The following is a 21,341-nucleotide window of genomic DNA, read 5'->3' as shown; positions in this document are numbered from 1 at the left end:
AACTTTGCATATGGTTTCTTCCAAACACATTTTAACTAATTTGATTAATTTTAATGGTATTTCAAATTCTTTCATGGTGTTTAAGAGTGTCTGTCGGTGTATGCTATTATAGGCCTTCTTGAAGTCTATAAATAGAATATGGATATCTACATTAAATTCCCATGCCTTCTCAGTTATTTGTCTCAATGTGAATAAGTGATCCAAAGTGGATCTGTTAGTGTGGAAACCACATTGGTAGTCCCCAATCAGTTCTTCGGTTATGGGAATCAGTCTGTGTAGTATACACATCGACAAAATTTTATACGTGACGTCGAGTAGGGCAATTCCTCTGTAGTTATCACAGACAAGGGGATCATTCTTCTTAAAGATGGGGCATATAATTGCAGTTTTCCAATCGGCCGGTATGTTTTCTGTCTCCCAAATTGTTTCAATTAAGGAATGTAGTTCTATTTCCAATTGTGGTCCTCCATTTTTTAAAAGCTCAGCATATACCTGGTCTTCCCCACAGCCCTTGTTGTTCTTTAATTTCTTTATTGTTTGTCTTATTTCATTTACTGATGGTGTGGTGACTTGTATATCAACTGTATCTGGTTCTTCAAATGTAAAGTAATATTGTGGATCATTGCAGTTGAGCAGCTGTGTAAAGTATGTCTTCTATGTTTCTTGTATGTCATTCTTGTTTGTAAGTATTTTCCCATTATGGTCCTTTATAAACTGTTCCCTTTTAGTGAATTTTCCCAAGGACTTTTTTATATTCTGGTACATCTGCCTTGCTCTGTGATGCTTGAAATCATCCTCCGCTTCTCTTACCATGTTGTTGTAGTGTTTTCTCTTCTCTTGTCTTAGAGTTCGTTGTGTTTCCTTGCGGATTTTATAGTATCTCTCCTTTAGTGTAATATTGTCCATGTCTTGTAACCATGCCTTCCTCGCATTTTGCCTCTCCAGTACTCTTTCTTGGCACTTTATATTAAACCAGATTTTGTTAGTTCGTTTTCTTTTACCTATAGTTTTGGAAGCTACATCTTGAATACTGTTTCTGAGGTGTCTCCATCTACTTTCCACGTCTTGCTGGTCACTATGTGTCAGTCTAGATTCCGATAGGTTAATTTCCATTTCTTTCCTAAAGTTTTCTTTTATTTTTTCTTCTGCCAGATTTTCTACATCGTACCTTTTAATTTCAACCCTATTTGTACTTTGTTTCTTTTTTAGCTTTATTTTCATTTGAGCTCTGATTAACATATGATCTGTCTCACAATCTGCTCCCCTAAAAGTTCTAACGTCTTTAATACTGTTTTGAAATCGTCTTTGGATGGCGACGTGGTCAATCTGGTTCACTACTTTTCCATCTGGTGATATCCATGTCCCTAAATGAATGCGTTTGTGTTGGAATTTTGTGCTGCTTAATGTGAGACCATTTGCCATTGCAAAGTTTATGAGTCGCACACCATTCTCTGAACTTTCATCGTGTAAGCTGTAATTCCCAATGGTTGGTTTGTAGATTTCTTCTTTTCCTACTTTGGCATTAAAGTCTCCTAACACTATTGTTACATTATGTCTACTTATTGAATTATATGTCTGTTCCAGTTGACTATAAAATTCTTCTTTCACGTCATCTTCCTTATCTTCTGTGGGTGCATGAACATTTATAAATGTAATATCAAACCACTGAGCCTGAATTGTAATGTGTGATATTCGGTTATTAATTGATTTGAATTCCTTTATTGTGTCAATTGCTGTTTTGTGAATGTAGTCTTGCTTATAGAACTTAGAAAACAAATCTATTTTCAATGCAGGTGTCACTCACCGCACCTTAATCTACATTTGTATAGTACCTAAAGGAAAGAACAACAAAACAATATGTCTTCTATAGAGGACACTGGAAATATGTACACATTCAACAGCAATCATTCCTTTGCATAGATTTCACAGCCAGTGAAGGGCTTAAAATCGTACCTGTGGTGAGGGACAGTTCTTAGCTGGTATAACTACTGTTTTGTGTGTGTTCCATACACAAAACCTTTTGTATTTAATTTCTTCTGCTCATCTCTGAATGATCCACCACCATTCTTCCTCCTTCTCCTACCCATGTGGCTTCATCCGCTATAACCTAATGTATGGACATCACTTACGCACAAAATGATTTAAAGATAACATGTAGGTATATAATATTTCATTTATATGACAATTTTATATGACTGTATACGACCGTAATATTATGTCATGTGTATACACATACCTTATAAGTTAAAGAGTGATGATTCACAAAGAAGGACAGTATAGAAGTCTATGCATGCACTTATCATGGCAGCAAAGTGAAACAAACGCAACTGAATGGCACATTGCACCATTCTTATGAAATCAGCTGGCAACTTAGCACCATTGCCATTTAGTGGTGTGCCGGCCGGAGTGGCCAAGCGGTTCTAGGCGCTACAGTCCGGAACCGCGCGACCGCTACGGTCGCAGGTTCGAATCCTGCCTCAGGCATGGATGTGTGTCCTTAGTTTAGTTAGGTTTAAGTAGTTCTAAGTTCTAGGGGACTGATGACCTCAGAAGTTAAGTCCCATAGTGCTCAGAGCCATTTGAACATTTTTCACTTAGCACCTTTCTACAGTTAAGTATCCAATTCTAAAAGTACCATTATTTAGTTTAATCTCACAGGCACATGTTTCTGTACATTGCTCTACATACCACTTTTTAGTTTCTAAAGTTTTTACGCTATGATAAATTTTAATATAAATGGAAACTACTACTCTCTCCATAGTGTTTCTACTAGCATGTACTGAAAGCTTATATCCACCTATATTTACCTTTTCCATATCTGTGACTGTGTGATGTTCAGACAGGCACAGAATATCTATTCCAACCTTAGTTTGTAAGCCTTCTAAACAAACAAGAAGCTCACCTACTTTAATTTTTAATCCCTTGATATTCTGAGGCAATATAGTAACATTATTTTTCACTGTACTTTTATCAGAATCTTATGATATTTTAACACCTCTAGTACTTGCCTGTCTGAGCTTCTCATTAAGCTTAATTTCATCCAACGTTGAATCATTGGACACTAATCTGAGTCTAAAAAAGGGTACTCCCATGAGTTTCAGTGTCCTCTCCCCCCCCCCTAACCCCCACCCTCCTAGAGATTTTGCTATCATCCTGGCCATTACCCTTCCCTTTCCTACTGAGATGCAGGCCATGCCTTGTGAAGTCCCACCTACCAATAATATCAACCGGAACAAGACCAAAGTCTGACAAAGCAGCTGATATAACTCCATATTAACTCTTCTAATAGAGCTATTCAATTGGGGCAATCAGACTGCATGAAAGCAGAAACCAAGGCAACATTTGTATGTTCATTTTACATGCTATTTTTACCAGGTCACACTCAATATTGTAGCCCTGATCCCTATCAGTACTGTTTACTGCTCCACCCACTATCACAATATGTTCCTGCTTTGTGAAATCCTTGCACAATGATCCTATGTCTTCTGTCTCTAGGCTGAGACATGCACTGGGGGGACCGATCACTAAGCAGTTTGGTCCCTTTCCCCACTTCTGAAACTAACCAACCAACATGCATTGGGCCTGAAAACAACTTGTGGCCTGGTACCTGTCACCTAATTTTTCCTGCAAGATCTGGCCTATACTTCTTCCATGGGTACTACCTAACAAAGTAACTTTCCTCCTACTGTCTGTTCCTTTAGAAACAGTTGGTTTCCTGGTGAAAGTCTGTTGGGTATTAAGAACACTTACATCTACATGGGCCTCTTACTTAGTTAACTGAAGTAGCCATGAAACTGTCAGATGTTGTTGTTGTGGTCTTCAGTCTGGAGACTGGTTTGATGCAGCTCTCCATGCTACTCTATACCCTCAGCATCACCTGATTTAATTCGACTACATTCCATTATCCTCGTTTTGCTTTTGTTAATGTTCATCTTATATCCTCTTTTCAAGACATTGTCCATTCCATTCAACTGCTCTTCGAGGTCCTTTGCTGTCTCTGACAGAATTACAATACCACCGGCAAACCTCAAAGTTTTTATTTCTTCTCCATGGATTTTAATTCCTACTCTGAATTTTTCTTTTGTTTCCTTTACTGCTTGCTCAGTATACACATTGAATAACATCAGGGAAAGGCTACAACCCTGTCTCACTCCCTTCCCAACCACTGCTTCCCTTTCGTGTCTCTCAACTCTAATAACTGCCATCTGGTTTCTGTACAAATTGTAAATAGCCTCTCACTTCCTGTATTTTACCCCTGCCACCTTTAGAATTTGAAAGAGAGTATTCCAGTCAACATTGTCAAAAGCTTCCTCTAAGTCTACAAACGCTAGAAGCATAGGTTTTCCTTTCCTTAATCTATTTTCTAAGATAAGTCATAGGGTCAGTATTGCCTCACGTGTTCCAACATTCCTGCGGAATCCAAACTGATCTTCCCCAAGGTCAGCTTCTACCAGTTTTTCCATTCATCTGTTAAGAATTCGTGTTAGTATTTTGCAGCCGTGACTGATTAAACTGATAACTCGGTAATTTCCGCATCTGTCTACACCTGCTTTCTTTGGGATTGGAATTATTATATTCTTCTTGAAGTCTGAGGGTATTTCGCCTCTCTCATACATCTTGCTCACCAGATGGTTGGGTTTTGTCAGGGCTGACTCTCTCAAGGCTATCAGTAGTTCTAATGGAATGTTGTCTAATCCCGGGGCCTTGTTTTGACTTAGGTCTTTCAGTACTCTGTCAAACTCTTCACACAGTATCATATGTCCCATTTCATCTTCATCTACATTCTCTTCCATTTCCATAATATTGTCCTCAAGTACATTGCCCATGTACAGACCCTCTATATACCCCTTCCACCTTTCTGCTTTCCCTTCTTTGGTTAGAGCTGGGTTTCCATCTGAGCTCTTGATATTCATACAAGTGGTTCTCTTTTCTCCAAAGATCTCTCTAATTTTCCTGTAGGCAGTATCTATCTTACTCCTAATGATATAAACTGTCAGATACTGTTCTCTTTCTGTTGCCCCTGTTTCTTGCTACTGCTTCCCACCTGTCTTCACCCCCCCCCCCCCTCCACCCCCCTTTAACTTTATCAGTTTCTCTCTAGCACTATCCAGTTCAGCCTTAAGGGCTCTAATATTCCCTACTGTTCAGCTATTTTCCTATCCCTTGAACATATTTTGCAATGCCATGGAAGAGACCCATTTACTTCCCCAATTCACCTCCCACTACATTCCCCCCAATGTAACCATCTGTCCCAACAGCTGCATAGAACCCCAGAACTAACTTTCCTATGGCAGTTCAGACACTTCTCACTCATCGTAGTTCACAATCTTTGTACAGAATTTATCTGGACAATAGCAGTAATATTCTATTAACTGCATATTGCAAGTCACTAAAGTTACATGAAACACTAATTTATGTGGGTACTATTAACATAGTAATGTAAGACACTTAAAATGATATTAAAACTCAAAATTTTTAAATTCATCAGAAGTCTCAGAATGCAACTGGCCATTGATGTTCAATATTTTATTGTTTTACTTGCTCATCACAGTGACAAGGTACTGTCACTTTTACTATTCGAAACATCCTGTTTTGTAATTTGATTCCAATATTGATCCAAGCAAATACATAAATAAAGTATACACTTTATTATTTTACAAAATATGTTGGATCATTCCATGCAAAGAATTAATGTGACTGAGGATTGAATAACAAATTGTGAATGAGTTGATTTTGACTTCTACTCTCTCAAACATGACTTTAAATCTCAGATGACAAGCAAACTTAATCGGAAAAGCAACACTTAGTTTATTTAGCACTAATTGTTTAGAATCACTGTATTAGATCTTCTAGAGATTTCTTAATGACCATTTTTTGCATAGTATGCAAAATCACTTAAGCAGGAGGTTTAAAGAACTGTTATTCTACAAATACTTCATTGATGAAGGATGGAAAAATGGCTGTTTCTTTTATGAGGCTTATACTGAAAGTAAAGATACAGGCACAGAAAAATATCTGGAACCCCGTATTTTCATATTAACAATATGGAAAGAATAGATTACTACTCATCTCATAGATGAGGCATCGAGCCACAGACAGATACAATGAAAGAGACTGAAATATTAAGCTTTTGGGCAAAGTCCTTCCAAAATAGAAAATGCACATGCACATGTGCGTGCGCAATCTTCTTATTCCATCCAGGACTTTCTGTTTTTTTTTTATATTTTCATATCAGTATGATGTACGTGTATCTTTACTTATTTTTCCACACAATCAACACACTGATTATACATTTTGTGTGGCTAGATATTCAAATATTGTAAATTGGTTGCGTATGCACTCTCACCTACTTTATCATTGCTTCTTGAATACCATAATCAGCATCATCATCATCTGTAGAAGTCTTTCTACACAGCTAAATTTCCAACAAAAGATTCAGCATAAAGTCACTTAGTGTGAGACTGGATGATACAACACATTCGGTAAGACTTCCATTTGCTGAATCAATTTGTTTTAGATGTGGTCTTGCAGTCAACATTTTGGCAGTTAATGTGCGCATAGTTTCAAGTAACTGAGCTAGGCTCCAAAAATTCAGATGATTTCATCAGTGATTATAGGTGCCTCCTATTCCATTCTCATAGCAAACATTTTTTCTCTCTTTTAATTTGTAAGATACAAGGATCACTCCAAAAGAAATGCACACTACATTTTTTTTAATCCATCTTTTATTCTACATATTTGAAAGTTTTGCAGTGTGTAGATACATCCTTTAGGAACAATATGTTCATTTCTCCACATAATTTCCATCCCTCTCAACTGCCTTACGCCATCTTGGAACCAGCACCTGTATACCCGCACGGTAAAATTCTGGACTAACCTGTTGGAACCACTGTTTGGCAGTGTGCACAATGGAGTCATTATCTTCAGACCTTGTTCCACGAAGAGTGTCTTTCAGTTTCCCAAAGTGATGAAAGTCACATGGAGCCAGGTCAGGACTGTAAGGCGGGTGTTTCAGTGTTGTCCATCTGAGTTTTGTGATCGCTTCCATGGTTTTTTGACTGACATGTGGCCGTGCATTGTCGTGCAACAGCAAAACATCCTCCTTTTCGCCAATGTGGTCGATCATGACTCAGTCAACCTTGAAGTTTCTTCAGTGTCATCGCATGTGCATCAGAATTTATGGTGGTTCCACTTGGCATGATATCCACAAACAAGAGTCCTTAGGAACCGAAAAACACCATAGCCATAACTTTTCCAGCAGAAGGTGTGGTTTTGAATTTTTTTTCTTGGGTGAATTTGCATGATGCCACTCCATTGATTGCCTTTTCGTCTCTGGTGAAAAATGATGGAGCCATGGTTCATCACGTGTCACAATTCTTCCAAGAAATTCATCTCCACCATTCTCGTACTGTTCCAAAAGTTCGCTGCATACCGTTTTTTTTTTTTGTTTCTTTGTGAACCACTGTCAACATCCTGGGAACCCACTTGGCACTAACCTTTTTTAACGCCAACACTTTCAGTATTCTGCAAACACTTCCTTCCCCTATCCCAACGTAGCGTGACAATTCGTTCACTGTGCTGCATCTGTCAGCAGTCACCAATTCGTTAACTCTCTGCATATTGTCTGGAGTGTGTGCAGTACGAGGCATGCCGTTGTGAGGACAATCCTCAATATTGCCGTGTCCGCTTTCATCATGTAACCTGCTTGCCCACCGACTAACTGTACTGCAATCTCCATACACCTTTTTTAAACTCTTGTGGATGTTTCCCACTGTCTCATTTTCACACCACAGGAATTCTATGACAGCACGTTGCTTCTGACAAACATCAAGTGTAGCAGCCATCTTGAAGACATGCTGTGACAGCGCCACTCATGGGAACAGGTTGAACTAAGTTTGAAAACAAGCGGGAAGGATGTATCTACACACTGTAAAACTTTCAAGCATGCAGAATGGAAACTGTATTTTTACAAAAATAGTGTGCATTTCTTTTGGAGTGACCCTTGTAGTTTTGTCCTTTTGTAACAGTTCCATTGTAAGCAGATGAGGATGAATTTCAGCAGCTATTTTTCATTGAAAATTAATTGGAGCACAATTTTAGTGATTGCATATTGACACAGCCCTTTTTAAATTACTTGTAAAGAATGCTGGTTATAGTACTCCCAGCTGACAGTAAATGAAACAGTAGTACTTTAACAGTGTAATGTATTATTCACCTTTCTGTAAACTTTGAATTTGGTGCCCTTACAAATGAGTAGAAACATTCAGTTGCAGTTTACAGATGCAGATGTACTCTTCGCAAAGGCAGCATTTATTTATTAAGAATCTCTGCCAAGGATACAAATACGGGTACATTTGTCATATTTTCCTGCTCCTTTTAACATTAGCACCTATGTCCAAGACTTCTAGGTGTTTTGTCAAGTAGTCCTAACACCAAAAGTAGAACAGAGCTGTTGTGTAGCATTGAGGTACTCATTGAATATTGAAGTAAATATTTGTAATATGTAACGATAGATTGGCCTTTTATTTATATAATGAAGAGTCTGAAAATATTGACTCAGAGATGCTTGTTTTCATTGTTCTGCTAAGCATACAAGTAGGAGCGTTTAATTTTTGTCAATTACTAACATTTTTGAATTCCATCTCCTATGACAGAAACTCCTACACCCATCCCACTCACCAGCAATATTGACAGTGCTGTGGCTGCTAGTTTGTTCAGGCAGGAAGCAAGCCTCTCTATTGCCCTGCAGTTACGCCAGCATGAGGAGAAAACAGCACACCTGGTACAGAGACAGACTACACTTCTGCAGCAGCAAGAACAGCAATTACAGTTCCTCATTGCTCAACAAATTGAGAGGCAGAAGAAACTTGACGATGCCCTTGTTGATCAACAAAAACGTATAACATTATACTTGGAGGTAGGGCATTGCAACATTTTCATTATTCTGTGCATACGACATAAGTTTTCATCCTGTAATTTATGTTACCATGCCATTATGTCTGACTAGTAGGACCAACAAGGCTATGTATTCCCTCTGTTAAAAACACGGGTAATCTGCTCTTGACTCTGTGGTTTACTCTGCTGAACTCTTCATTGGCTCTACAGAGGAGTTTTTGTAACCTAAAATCTCTCATGTACACAAACAGTTTGTACATAGACCCACTTCTTTTCAGAGGGACTATCTAGTTAATTACTCATAGCAAAGATCAAGAAATCTGAGTCGAGGGTGTCACAGAATTGCAGAGCCTCTGGTTTAAGCACTCCAGTTAGTTTCACACCAGAAGACTGCAGTCAGTTCTGGGGGCAAGGCTGCATATAACAAGCTGTGCTGCCACTTCACACACAAAAGTACGCATCTTCACTATGCAAACTTAAGCCATCATCATTTATGTTGACATGAATTGCAGATTACATCTGGCCATACTCGGTGTTGAATAGTGGCTAGCTTCTTCAACCTCTCGGCTTAGAGTATTTTGTGAATAAAACCATCTAGATCACTTAATAAATCTCATTATTTATTACAACATTCCAACTACTGCCATTATCAGATATCTGCAATAAGATTGAAGGAACATGAGGAGTGGCAGGTGTTACATAACATCGAGCTACAACAGATGGAAAATTAAACAGTATTTTTAAAAAGTCCATGCACCCAAAGAAAAAAAATGTAGAATTTGAAAGACAAGATTCAGTGTAAGTAAAAAAATCTATACGTGAATCAAGGCATCAACTAACAACTTGGATCAGAAAAAGTATACGAAGATGTAAGTACTAGCTGACAGTTGGTGATAATGTGGGGGACACTGCCTTCAAATTATTTTTCTTTTCATTCATACTTATAAAAGCAGTCAGTCTTTAAATTACAAAAAATCAAATCAAATTATAATTCACAATTTAAATGAGATTACTGTAGTTGCATACTCATAAAATCAATTTTCAGATGGCAGCAGTTATTCCATGTGGAGTTTGACTATACTTGATAACACGTATCCATTATGTCAGCTACACAATAATATCTACATAATAGCTGCAAGAATGTTAGTGTTAAATATGTTTTGCATTAACATGACATTGCAATTACAGAAGTAGTACCTGCCATTATAATTACGCATGTCTAATAAATCAGATGATAAACTACAATAATCTGCTACCTTTCCTCACCTCATCAGCAGTATTCTGACACTGAAACTTTTCTTACACCACCAGGGCTTTGAATTGATTAATTTTAGCCTGAACATGACTGTGTAGTTAAACTTAATGATATATAGGAAGGAGGTAGGTAATCAGAGGGAATAGACACCCATAAGTAATTCCATTAGCTTTGATCCAGTAGTGCCACCATACAAAATCTTATTTTATGAAGTGTATTGTCATTTTAATGAAATTGTATAGAACGTAAAAGAAATGCCTAGTTTTATATTTCTGATTTACAACAGTAGTTTTTGTTGGTTTATGACAATAGTACTCCATTTATGGAATCTGCTACTTTTTTGTCTGTCTTGTATATTTAATACTGGGTACAAAAATTGTGTTAGGTGCAAAATATCAAATTCCTAAAGAAATATATTAAACCACATGTAAGTACTGTAATAATAAACTATATTATTCACAGAACATAAAAATATGTTTTCCATCCTTTTCTACAGCTGAGAATTTCTTCTTAGAAAAAAAGAAAAGATTAAAAGGAAATGAAAGGTTTCTGCACAGACAACTACACATGCATGATGTCGATATAAAAAGTAGCAAACCTCAAAAACTTATTTTTCTTTTGTATTATTCATTCAAAAGCAATTGAGTATGTTCACTATATTTATAAAAATCTGAAGAGATTTATTTTTTAGTGATAAACTGAGAGTATTGTATATATAAATTGAGTATGATAGTTCATTTAGTTCATTTTTAATTTTCCTTCAGGCTCTTTCAGCTCAACCACTGATTCCTGAAAGTCTGCCTCAACCTTCCTTCATCCCTCCAAGAGAAGAGAAAAAATATCCAGAGACTAAGGTAACAGTTCAATTTTTAAATGTTTTTGTAATAATTTTGTGAAATGTATTTGAGTTATTTACCAATAATGACACTTCAAATGGCATCATTCAGACAAGACAAAAAACAGCTGTAATAAAGAAGCAAAACTGATCTGTACAGTAGCAATGTACATAATCAAATTCAGTTTTAGATGATTTAGCTCTCACTCTTGCAAACAGACAATGAAAAAGAAAAAATAAATCAGTTTGTAATTCTGTATGATAACAGAAGTGTTCTCTCCAGGGGAGCTATAATGTTAGATGATAACATATTGGACCAGTAACTATACTATCAAAAGTTAAAATGGGAGATGATAAAGTCTCATTGGTTTGAATGTGAAACTCAATGTCAAAGCAAATAAAGTAGGTAATAATTTGTATCATAGCACAATATTTCTCTGTTTTCTTTTATCTGTAACTGTTTTTTGCTAATTTATTTTTTAAAATAACTTCTAGAATATGAGAAAATTATTAGAGAAGTTTTTGACTTGCCGTATCGTTCTTGCATCACCATGTGGACATTTCAGTGTTATGTCTTAGAACACTGCATTCAAAACTGAAGATATTTTTCAAACCTGCTGTTAACATGAAAATGTTTCTTCTTAGCATCATATTCATTTTCTTTCAATTCAGTTACTTCTTATAGTTGTGTGTGGTCACATTGTTATCATTAGAATTCATTTCAAATTTCTTACCAAATTCACAGGAAGAAGTACTAATTCAGCCAGATACATTGAGGTGGGAGCAAGAAAAGAAGAGTTTGGAAGAAATCATTGAATCCCTCAAAAACCGACATGTTCAAGAACTGCAGCTTTTGGAAGATTCTTACAAGTAATTTCTAAAAATTGAATTATGTTAAAGCTTTATTGTAAAAAAATTATACTGTCATGAAAGTATCTGTTTCTTTCAGGAGACAGTTATCTACTCTGCAGAAAAGCTTAGAAACACAAGAGGAATACTTCCAGAAGGAAACTTTAAAGCATCAACAACATTTTGAACTTCGTTTGGCTCACTTGCAGGTAATTATCATATATAATGTTCAAACCTACCCCCATGAACCATGGACCTTGCCGTTGGTGGGGAGGCTTGCGTGCCTCAGCGATACAGATGGCCGTACCGTAGGTGCAACCATAACGGAGGGGTATCTGTTAAGAGGCCAGACAAACGTGTGGTTCCTGAAGAGGGCAACAGCCTTTTCAGTAGTTGCAGGGGCAACAGTCTGGATGATTGACTGATCTGGCCTAGCAACACTAACCAAAACGGCCTTGCTGTGCTGGTACTGCGAATGGCTGAAAGCAAGGGGAAACTACAGCCATAATTTTTCCCAAGGGCTCGCAGCTTTACTGTATGGTTAAATGAAGACGGCGTCCTCTTGGGTAAAATATTCCGGAGGTAAAATAGTCCCACATTCGGATCTCCGGGCGGGGACTACTCAGGAGGACGTCATTATCAGGAGAAAGAAAACTGGCGTTCTACGGATCGGAGCATGGAATGTCAGATCCCTTAATCGGGCAGGTAGGTTAGAAAATTTAAAAAGGGATATGGATAGGTTAAAGTTAGATATAGTGGGAATTAGTGAAGTTCGGTGGCAGGAGGAACAAGACTTTTGGTCAGGCGAATACAGGGTTATAAATACAAAATCAAATAGGGGTAATGCAGGAGTAGGTTTAATAATGAATAAAAAAGATAGGAGTGTGGGTAAGCTACTACCAACAGCATAGTGAATGCATTATTGTGGCCAAGATAGACACGAAGCCCATGCCTACTACAGTAGTACAAGTTTACATGCCAACTAGCTCTGCAGATGATGAAGAAATTGATGAAATGTATGATGAGATAAAAGAAATTATTCAGGTAGTGAAGGGAGGCGAAAATTTAGTAGTCATGGGTGACTGGAATTCGAGAGTAGGAAAAGGGGGAGAAGGAAACATAGTGGGTGAATATGGATTGGGGGAGAGAAATGAAAGAGGAAGCCGTCTGGTAGAATTTTGCACAGAGCATAACTTAATCATAGCTAACACTTGGTTCAAGAATCATAAAAGAAGGTTGTATACATGGAAGAATCCTGGAGATACTAGAAGGTATCAGATAGATTATATAATAGTAAGACAGAGATTTAAGACCCAGGTTTTAAATTGTAAGACATTTCCAGGGGCAGATGTGGTCTCTAACCACAATCTATTGGTTATGAACTGTAGATTAAAACTGCAAAAAGGTGGGAATTTAAGGAGATGGGACCTGGATAAACTGAAAAACCAGAGGTTGTAAAGAGTTTCAGTGAGAGCACAAGGGAACAATTGACAGGAGTGGGGGAAAGAAATACAGTAGAAGAAGAATGGGTAGCTCTGAGGGATGAAGTAGTGAAGGCAGCAGAGGATTAAGTAGGTAAAAAGACGAGCGCTAGTAGAAATCCTTGGGTAACAGAAGAAATATTGAATTTAATTGATGAAAGGAGAAAATATAAAAACGCAGTAAATGAAGCAGGCAAAAAGGAATACAAACGTCTCAAAAATGAGATCGACAGGAAGTGCAAAATGGCTAAGCAGGGATGGCTAGAGGACAAATGTAAGGATGTAGAGGCTTATCTCACTAGGGGTAAGATAGATACTGCCTACAGGAAAATTAAAGAGACCTTTGGAGAAAAGAGAACCACTTGCATGAATATCAAGAGCTCAGATGGAAACCCAGTTCTAAGCAAAGAAGGGAAAGCAGAAAGGTGGAAGGAGTATTTAGAGGGTCTATACAAGGGCGATGTATTTAAGGACAATATTATGGAAATGGAAGAGGATGTAGATGAAGATGAAATGGGAGATACGATACTGCATGAAGAGTTTGACAGAGCACTGAAAGACCTGAGTCAAAACAAGGCCCCGGGAGTAGACAACATTCCATTAGAACTACTGACGGCCTTGGAAGAGCCAGTCTTGACAAAACTCTACCATCTGGTGAGCAAGATGTATGAGACATGCGAAATACGCTCAGACTTCAAGAAGAATATAATAATTCCAAACCCAAAGAAAGCAGGTGTTGACAGATGTGAAAATTACCGAACAGTCAGTTTAATAAGTCACAGCTGCAGAATACTAACGCAAATTCTTTACAGACGAATGGAAAAACTGGTAGAAGCCGACCTCGGCAAAGATCAGTTTGGATTCCGCAGAAATGTTGGAACACATGAGGCAATACTGACCCTACGACTTATCTTAGAAAATAGATTAAGGAAAGGCAAACCTACATTTCTAGCGTTTGTAGACTTAGAGAAAGCTTTTGACAATGTTGACTGGAATACTCTCTTTCAAATTCTAAAGGTGGCAGGGGTAAAATACAGTAAGTGAAAGGCTATTTACAATTTGTACAGAAACCAGATGGCAGTTATAAGAGTCAAGAGACACGAAAGGGAAGCAGTGGTTGGGAAGGGAGTGAGACAGGGTTGTAGCCTATCCCTGATGTTATTCAATGTGTATATTGAGCAAGCAGTAAAGGAAAAAAAAGAAAAATTCGGAGTAGGTATTAAAGTCCACGGATAAGAAATAAAAACGTTGAGGTTCGCCGATGACATTGTAATTCTGTCAGAGACAGCAAAGGACTTGGAAGAACAGTTGAACGGAATGGACAGTGTCTTGAAAGGAGGATATAAGATGAACATCAACAACAGGAAAACGAGGATAATGGAATGTAGTAGATTTAAGTCGGGTGATGCTGAGGGAATTAAATTAGGAAATGAGACACTTAAAGTAGTAAAGGAGTTTTGCTATTTGGGGAGCAAAATAACTGACAATGGTTGAAGTAGAGAGGATATAAAATGTAGACTGCAATGTCACGCAATCGTTTCTGAAGAAGAGAAATTTGTTAACATCGAGCATAGATTTAAGTGTCAGGAAGTCGTTTCTGAAAGTATTTGTATGGAGAGTAGCCATGTATGGAAGTGAAACATGGACGATAAATAGTTTGGACAAGAAGAGAATAGAAGCTTTTGAAATGTGGTGCTACAGAGGAATGCTGAAGATTAGATGGGTAGATCACATAACTAATGAGGAGGTATTGAATAGAATTGGGGAGAAGAGGAGTTTGTGGCACAACTTGACAAGAAGAAGGGACCGGTTGGTCGGACATGTTCTGAGGCATAAAGGGATCACAAATTTAGCATTGGAGGGCAGTGTGGAGGGTAAAAATCGTAGAGGGAGACCAAGAGATGAATACACTAAGCAGATTCAGAAGGATGTAGGTTGCAGTAAGTACGGGGAGATGAAGAAGCTTGCACAAGATAGAGTAGCATGGAGAGCTGCATCAAACCAGTCTCAGGACTGAAGACAACAACAACAATGTTCAAACAAGGAGTGGTGTTTTTGCTAATGTGAGCTTATGGTTGCATATTGAATGATTTCTCAAGGAATTGTTAGGAATGTGAGTATTCTGTTTCATATTTCCAAGGTTGTGGCTAGAGTGACATTTATTCCTCAGTCTCGTTTTTGCTGTTGTGAAATGGAGGGGAGAGGAGTAAGTGATCATATATTTGTGTGCCTCCTTCTACCAAGTGCCCTCTACAGTATGTGGAGAACATATGTCCTCTTAGTCAACTAATTTAAGTGTACCGAAATCTAGGTATGAAATTGTTTATAATCCATCAAAGAAGGGCATTAGCAAGCACATTATTTTTAAGTTAAAGTTTATTTCAGTCAGCACACACATAAACTGTTAAATTATGACATGTTCCACACCCAAGAGAATCATCTCATTTTTTGGGTCTAGGGAATGAAAACTGAATCTAATCTAATCTGATCTAAATGGCTACACCAATTTCAGCTGACTATAGATTATCAATACTCCCATAAACACTTCTTTGTTAAAGCTTGCTAAGAGTCAAAATCTCCAAGTTGCTCCTACTAGAGGACTCTAGAAAGAGTCTCATGGAAATGTTGGATTCCTAACATGCTTTGCTACAGCCATTGGCTTGGACGTGTTTATGGGCTGTTGATAATGACTAGTTAGTTAAAACCAGTACAGCCATTAAATAGTTTCTGTGAGGACTGACTGACATAAACTTCGTAGCTAGTAATAGTTTTCATTTCTCAGTTCTGCATTAATAGTCACCCAGTGTGAATGTTTTACTGTAGGAATTCATCACCGAGTTGAAAAGAACCCATGATACAGAATTAACAGCAATCAAACAGAAATATGAGCAGGATATAGAAGCAACGAGAAACCAACACACTGCAGCATTAGAACATGTGCAGGTTTTCCGTAATGCAGAGCTTGCAGCTTTGGGGGAAATTCGCTCATACTCCAGGTATGCTTAGATATTGCTTAAAATTTGTTACCATTTCCTTGTAATCCTTTACGCTCTTTTGTAAATATCTTGACACTTTTTTTTAATTTTCGAAAACATTAATTCCTTATATTATCACTAAAGTGAAAATATATTTATTTGTTAATGATGAGTGAAGACTCATGTTCATCATGGGGGTGGTGTTAAAAAAGCTGTAGACAGGAGTGGTGGAACTGTGTATGAAAGATGATGTAAGACATGTTAGATTTTTTTCTGTTAGAATGTAATATTTAAATGCAGCAAAAGAAAATCAGGGAAGGAGTGTAAATATCTCTGTAAGACTGGATTACTAGGTCCAAATGGACACTGTGTGCTTTCTTCTTAGTGCTCTGTCAAAAATTTGGTGATTAATGATCTATTCTCATATAGATATGAATACAAAATTTATTGGCATTGAGCTCATTATATTTGAAACATTAACTTCAAGAAAATAAGGAAAGACATTACTCAAACTACTAGTGCTTCCTTCTCATCTGTTTACTTTTTAAATATTGTTTTCTTAATTAGCACATGAAAGAAAATCAGGTCAAAAATTATCTAGGTAAGAGGCAGAGAACATTGGTGTCACATAGAATGATTATGAACCTTCTTTTTTTCAGTGTTTTGAACATTGCTTTGGAAAAAATGGGGCAGAATGCACAAGACATTCAGATAATAGGAGAGAAGCTTTCCGGAGAAAGCATTGCACTACAGGATGCAAAGACAGCAGCACTAAAAGCAAAAGAAAAGGAACTTCAAGGTATGCTATTTGTTTCCATGTCTGTCATCACTTTGTTGCAGAATGATGTGAAATATTTGTGGAATATTGTACCCTTTTGAAGTTCTAATCACTTACAATTGCATGTGGTTATAGATTTCCTGTCTGTACACAAACAAATTATATGGGCTTCACAATTTTAAGAGTGTGAGAATGTCACTCAAACACAGTTGGAGATTGTCGAGGTATAAAACAAAGCCTAGAACTATAGGTAGACATTTTGAAGGAAATGCTTTCTGCAGTCAAGAGAGCAACGTGTGAATCCTTCAGTGACTACCACAGCAGAATATTGTCAAATGATCTTTCACAAAACCGAAAGAAATTATGGTCATCCGTGAGGCTATGGGTAGCACCGAAGTTAGTATTCAGTCACTATTGGACGAGATTAATTGAAGTTGAAAGTAGCAAAGCAAAAGCAGAAGTGCTTAATTCTGTTTCCAAATAATCCTTTACAAAGGAAAACCCAGTAGTATTGCCCCAACTTGGTTCTCATACCACTGGAAAGATGAGTGAAATAGATATTAGTGTCAGTGGCATTGAGAAACAGCTTAAATCATTAAAATTCAACAAAGTTCCAGTGCTCAGTTGCATCCCTATTGAATTCTATACCGATTTTGCATCTGAATTAGCTCCTCTGTCAACTATAATCTGCCATAAATCCTTCGAACAAAAAATTGTGCCTAGATGTTAGAAGAAAGCACAGGTCAAAAAAATTGTTCAAATGGCTCTGAGCACTATGGGACTTAACATCTGTGGTCATCAGTCCCCTAGAACTTAGAACTGCTGAAACCTAACTAGCCTAAGGACATCACACGACACCCAGTCACCACGAGGCAGAGAAAATCCCTGACCCCGCTGGGAAAAAGCACAGGTCACAACTGCCTACAAGAAGGGTAGCAGAAGTGATCCACAAAACTACTGTCCAGTATCCTTGACATCCATTTGTTGTAGAATCTTTGCTCAAATGTCATGAGGTATCTCAGACAGAATGACTTCCTCAATACCAACCAGCAAGGATTTAGAAAACGTAGATCATATGAAGCCCAACTGACACTTTTCTCACATGGCATCGTGGAAGCTATGGATCAAGGCCGTCAGGTAGATGCAATATTTCTCAATTTCTGAAAAACATTTGACACAGTATCACACCTATACTTATTATCAAAGGTACAGTCATAAGGCATATAGGACTTTTTGATAAGGGAGGATGCAGCATGTTATCTTGGATGCAGAGTCATTGACAGATGGAGAAGTAACTTTGGGCGTACTCTAGAGAAGCATGTTGGGACCCTTGTATATTAATGAACCTGCGGACATTATTTATAGTATCCTCAGACTTTTTATGGATGATGCAATTGCCTGCAAACAAAATTCAGTTCAAATAAAGATGTACAGATATTCAGTCAGACATTGAGAAGATTTCAAAGTGGAGCCAGGATTCACAGCTTGCTTTAAACATTAATAAGTGAAAAATGATGCACTTCACAAAACAAAGAAAAACCTAGTATCCTATGAATATAATATTAGTGGGTCACAGTTGGAATCTGTAACCTCATACAAACACTAGGGTGTATCACTTACTAGGGACATGAACTGGAACGATCACATGGACTCTGTGATGGGTAAAGCAGGTAGCAGACTTTAGTTTACTGGTGGAATAATAGGGAAATGCAATCAGTCTACAAAGGAGATTGCCTAAAAATCACTCATGTGACCAATCCTAGAATGTTTCTGAGGGGTTTGGCACTCATACCAAATGGGACTGGCAGGGATGTTAAATGTATTCTGAGAAGGGCAATACAAATGGTCACAGTTTCTTTAGATCCAGGAGAGAGTGCCACAGAGATGTTGAAACAAGTGAATGTGCAGACTCTTAAAGATAGACAGAAACTATCCCGAGAAAGTCTGCTGTCAAAGTTTGAAGAACTGGCTTTAAATGAAGACTCTAGGAATATACTACAACCTCCTACATGTCACTCCCATATGAATCGCAAGATAAGTTAGAAGAATTATATGGTACACAGAGACATTTAAACAACCATTTTTTCCTGCACTCCATATGTGAATGGAGCAGGGAAAAACCCTAATAACTGGTACAGTGGAATGTACCTTCTGCCATGCACTTCAGTGGTTCACAGAATGTAAATGTAGATGTGGAGGTAGACTTTTGCATTCACAGTGCAGCCACATGCTATGCTGCTTCCATACGCCACATGCAACTTCAATACACTACACTGTTGAAGGATGGGCTAAATAAAATTCCACAAGTTATGAACACTCTTATATTCTGAAAGTACTTCATCCAAAGTACTCAGTTACATTTTACACAATTTTATACACATTGCTTTAGTAGTGGTCATGGCAGACTATTTCATAGTCCATTGTTGCAATTATAATCCTCGTATGCCCCACACTAGTTACTCAAGGCTCCAGATATTACTGTCTCTGATTCAGTTCCAACATGGATGAATAAATTTTTTCGTCTGACCTTACTAAGACGATATTTCAGAGTTCATGCTGTTGTTGGCCTGGCAGTACCACATGAATGTGTGTATATAGCAGTCGTATAACCAGTTCCTTCCTGTTCACAAGCTATTCTCAGAGTGCACTTTTCTAAAACAATTTGCACACTTTTTACATTATTAAATCTTGCTTTCACTTAATAGTAATGCTGTGGAACTCATCCTAAACTAGACTGCTGGTGCATAATCTGCAACAAAGTGAAAAACACAGTGATAATACCCATCTGCATTCAACAGTGTGGGCATGTAACTTAAAATGTTGAAAGATATGGCTATGTTGGAATGATAGTTTGCTTACAAAAGCTCAACACAAGATTAATGGCCCCAGTAACCTTATTATTATATTTTTTTGTATATAGTCTTATTATTATTATACCAGCTGTAGCTGCTTTCATATTTTTAAGTATGGTGTGATGCTTGTTTTTAAAGGAATCTTTTAATTTTTATTTTTCCATTAAAAACTGAGTATGGGATGACAACTGTAACAGGATGAGAATTAAAACCTGGAAGGAGGTGGCCCACAAGCAAATTAATGTGGTTGTCATCAAGAAGATTTGATCCATGGAGTCTGCTTGGTAAAGTTATGATACACGTAAACTGTGGTGACTGCTTGATTCAGACTAATACCACAATGAGCATAGATTGCCCATCAAAGTAGGATGCCATGCATGGGTTGGGGACATCCTGTAGGTTCTCACCTTGCATGCTAGTGGCCAGGAAACAATCTCGGGCACCTGGGCATCTTGGAGATGGCCCATAGACTCACCCATTTAACACTCCTGCATCACACCTTTGAACCTATATCATTAATAATTGTTTCCAGTGTACATTGCTGCTACAAGATCAAGCCCATTGCAGTTAAGAAGAACAATATTGGACAGTTCTTCAACTGTTGTTTAGTAGTAAGGAAACTGGTGGTTGATTGACCAAATAGGACAATAGTCTCAACAGACCTCCATTTTACATGATAAATTCTTCACAGGAAACCAGTCAAGTGATATGTTTTTTCCAAAGTGGCATTCAACAAGTTTCTTATTTGTCATCTTCTGGTAAACTATCTGTGATAAATCTGTAGATTTTCTCACTATTCACAACAATGTGCAGCATTTATTGCCACAAACCAAGAACAGTTCACATACACAAATGAATGCAAAGTCAGCAGAGCATACTGGTCAATACAGGCTAGCACAAAACATGGTCTGAAAGGCTCCTCTCCAGTCCACAATCATAAGCCAATTTCATCCACAGTATGTAGATAATCAGTCCAGTCCAGAGACCCACACTCATATGCCATCATAACATTACCGGGTCCTAGTGGCGCTGTAGTTGAAGTCACAGAAACTTCTGATCCACTCGCAAAGTCCATTTCTGTCAGGCGGTACCAGTTATATCAGTGTCCTCTGTACCACAGGATCAACACATGTGATATGAGCAGTGCGCTATCTGGTGTCATTGTGGACCAATTTCTCCATAGTTCCAATAAGTATTTTTCTCCAGTGATGACCCATAGCTGGATGCCTCCTGCCAGATTTCCTTTTAACTTAACACTATTTTATAGATGGCAGCTGACCCACTACCATCCTCACAGAATGGTAGATCCCCTTCTCCTCCTCCCCCCCCCCCCTCCAAGCCCCTCCCTCCCCTCCACTAAAACCAGATGGTATGGTTCAAAATGATCAGTCTGTGGTGGAAGCTTCTCTAGTAGATGAGCA

General features: G+C 37.9%; 1 protein-coding gene across 6 annotated transcripts in view; it reads left to right on the top strand.

The window, feature by feature from the left end:
* Window positions 1–21,341, top strand: part of LOC126175670 (fas-binding factor 1) — a 126,767-nt gene that overhangs the window by 26,752 nt on the left and 78,674 nt on the right. For all 6 annotated transcript variants that reach the window (XM_049922593.1, XM_049922589.1, XM_049922588.1 and 3 more), the window contains exons 6-11: window positions 8,655–8,917; window positions 10,915–11,004; window positions 11,731–11,855; window positions 11,935–12,043; window positions 16,139–16,311; window positions 16,950–17,089. In XM_049922593.1, coding sequence (XP_049778550.1) covers window positions 8,655–8,917; window positions 10,915–11,004; window positions 11,731–11,855; window positions 11,935–12,043; window positions 16,139–16,311; window positions 16,950–17,089 — 900 coding nt within the window. The remainder of the gene's footprint in view (window positions 1–8,654; window positions 8,918–10,914; window positions 11,005–11,730; window positions 11,856–11,934; window positions 12,044–16,138; window positions 16,312–16,949; window positions 17,090–21,341) is intronic.

The sequence above is a fragment of the Schistocerca cancellata genome, chromosome 3, assembly GCF_023864275.1.
Source record: "Schistocerca cancellata isolate TAMUIC-IGC-003103 chromosome 3, iqSchCanc2.1, whole genome shotgun sequence".
NCBI lineage: Eukaryota > Metazoa > Arthropoda > Insecta > Orthoptera > Acrididae > Schistocerca > Schistocerca cancellata.
Note: the sequence above shows the minus strand (reverse complement) of the source record. Positions and strands in the feature narration are given on the sequence as shown.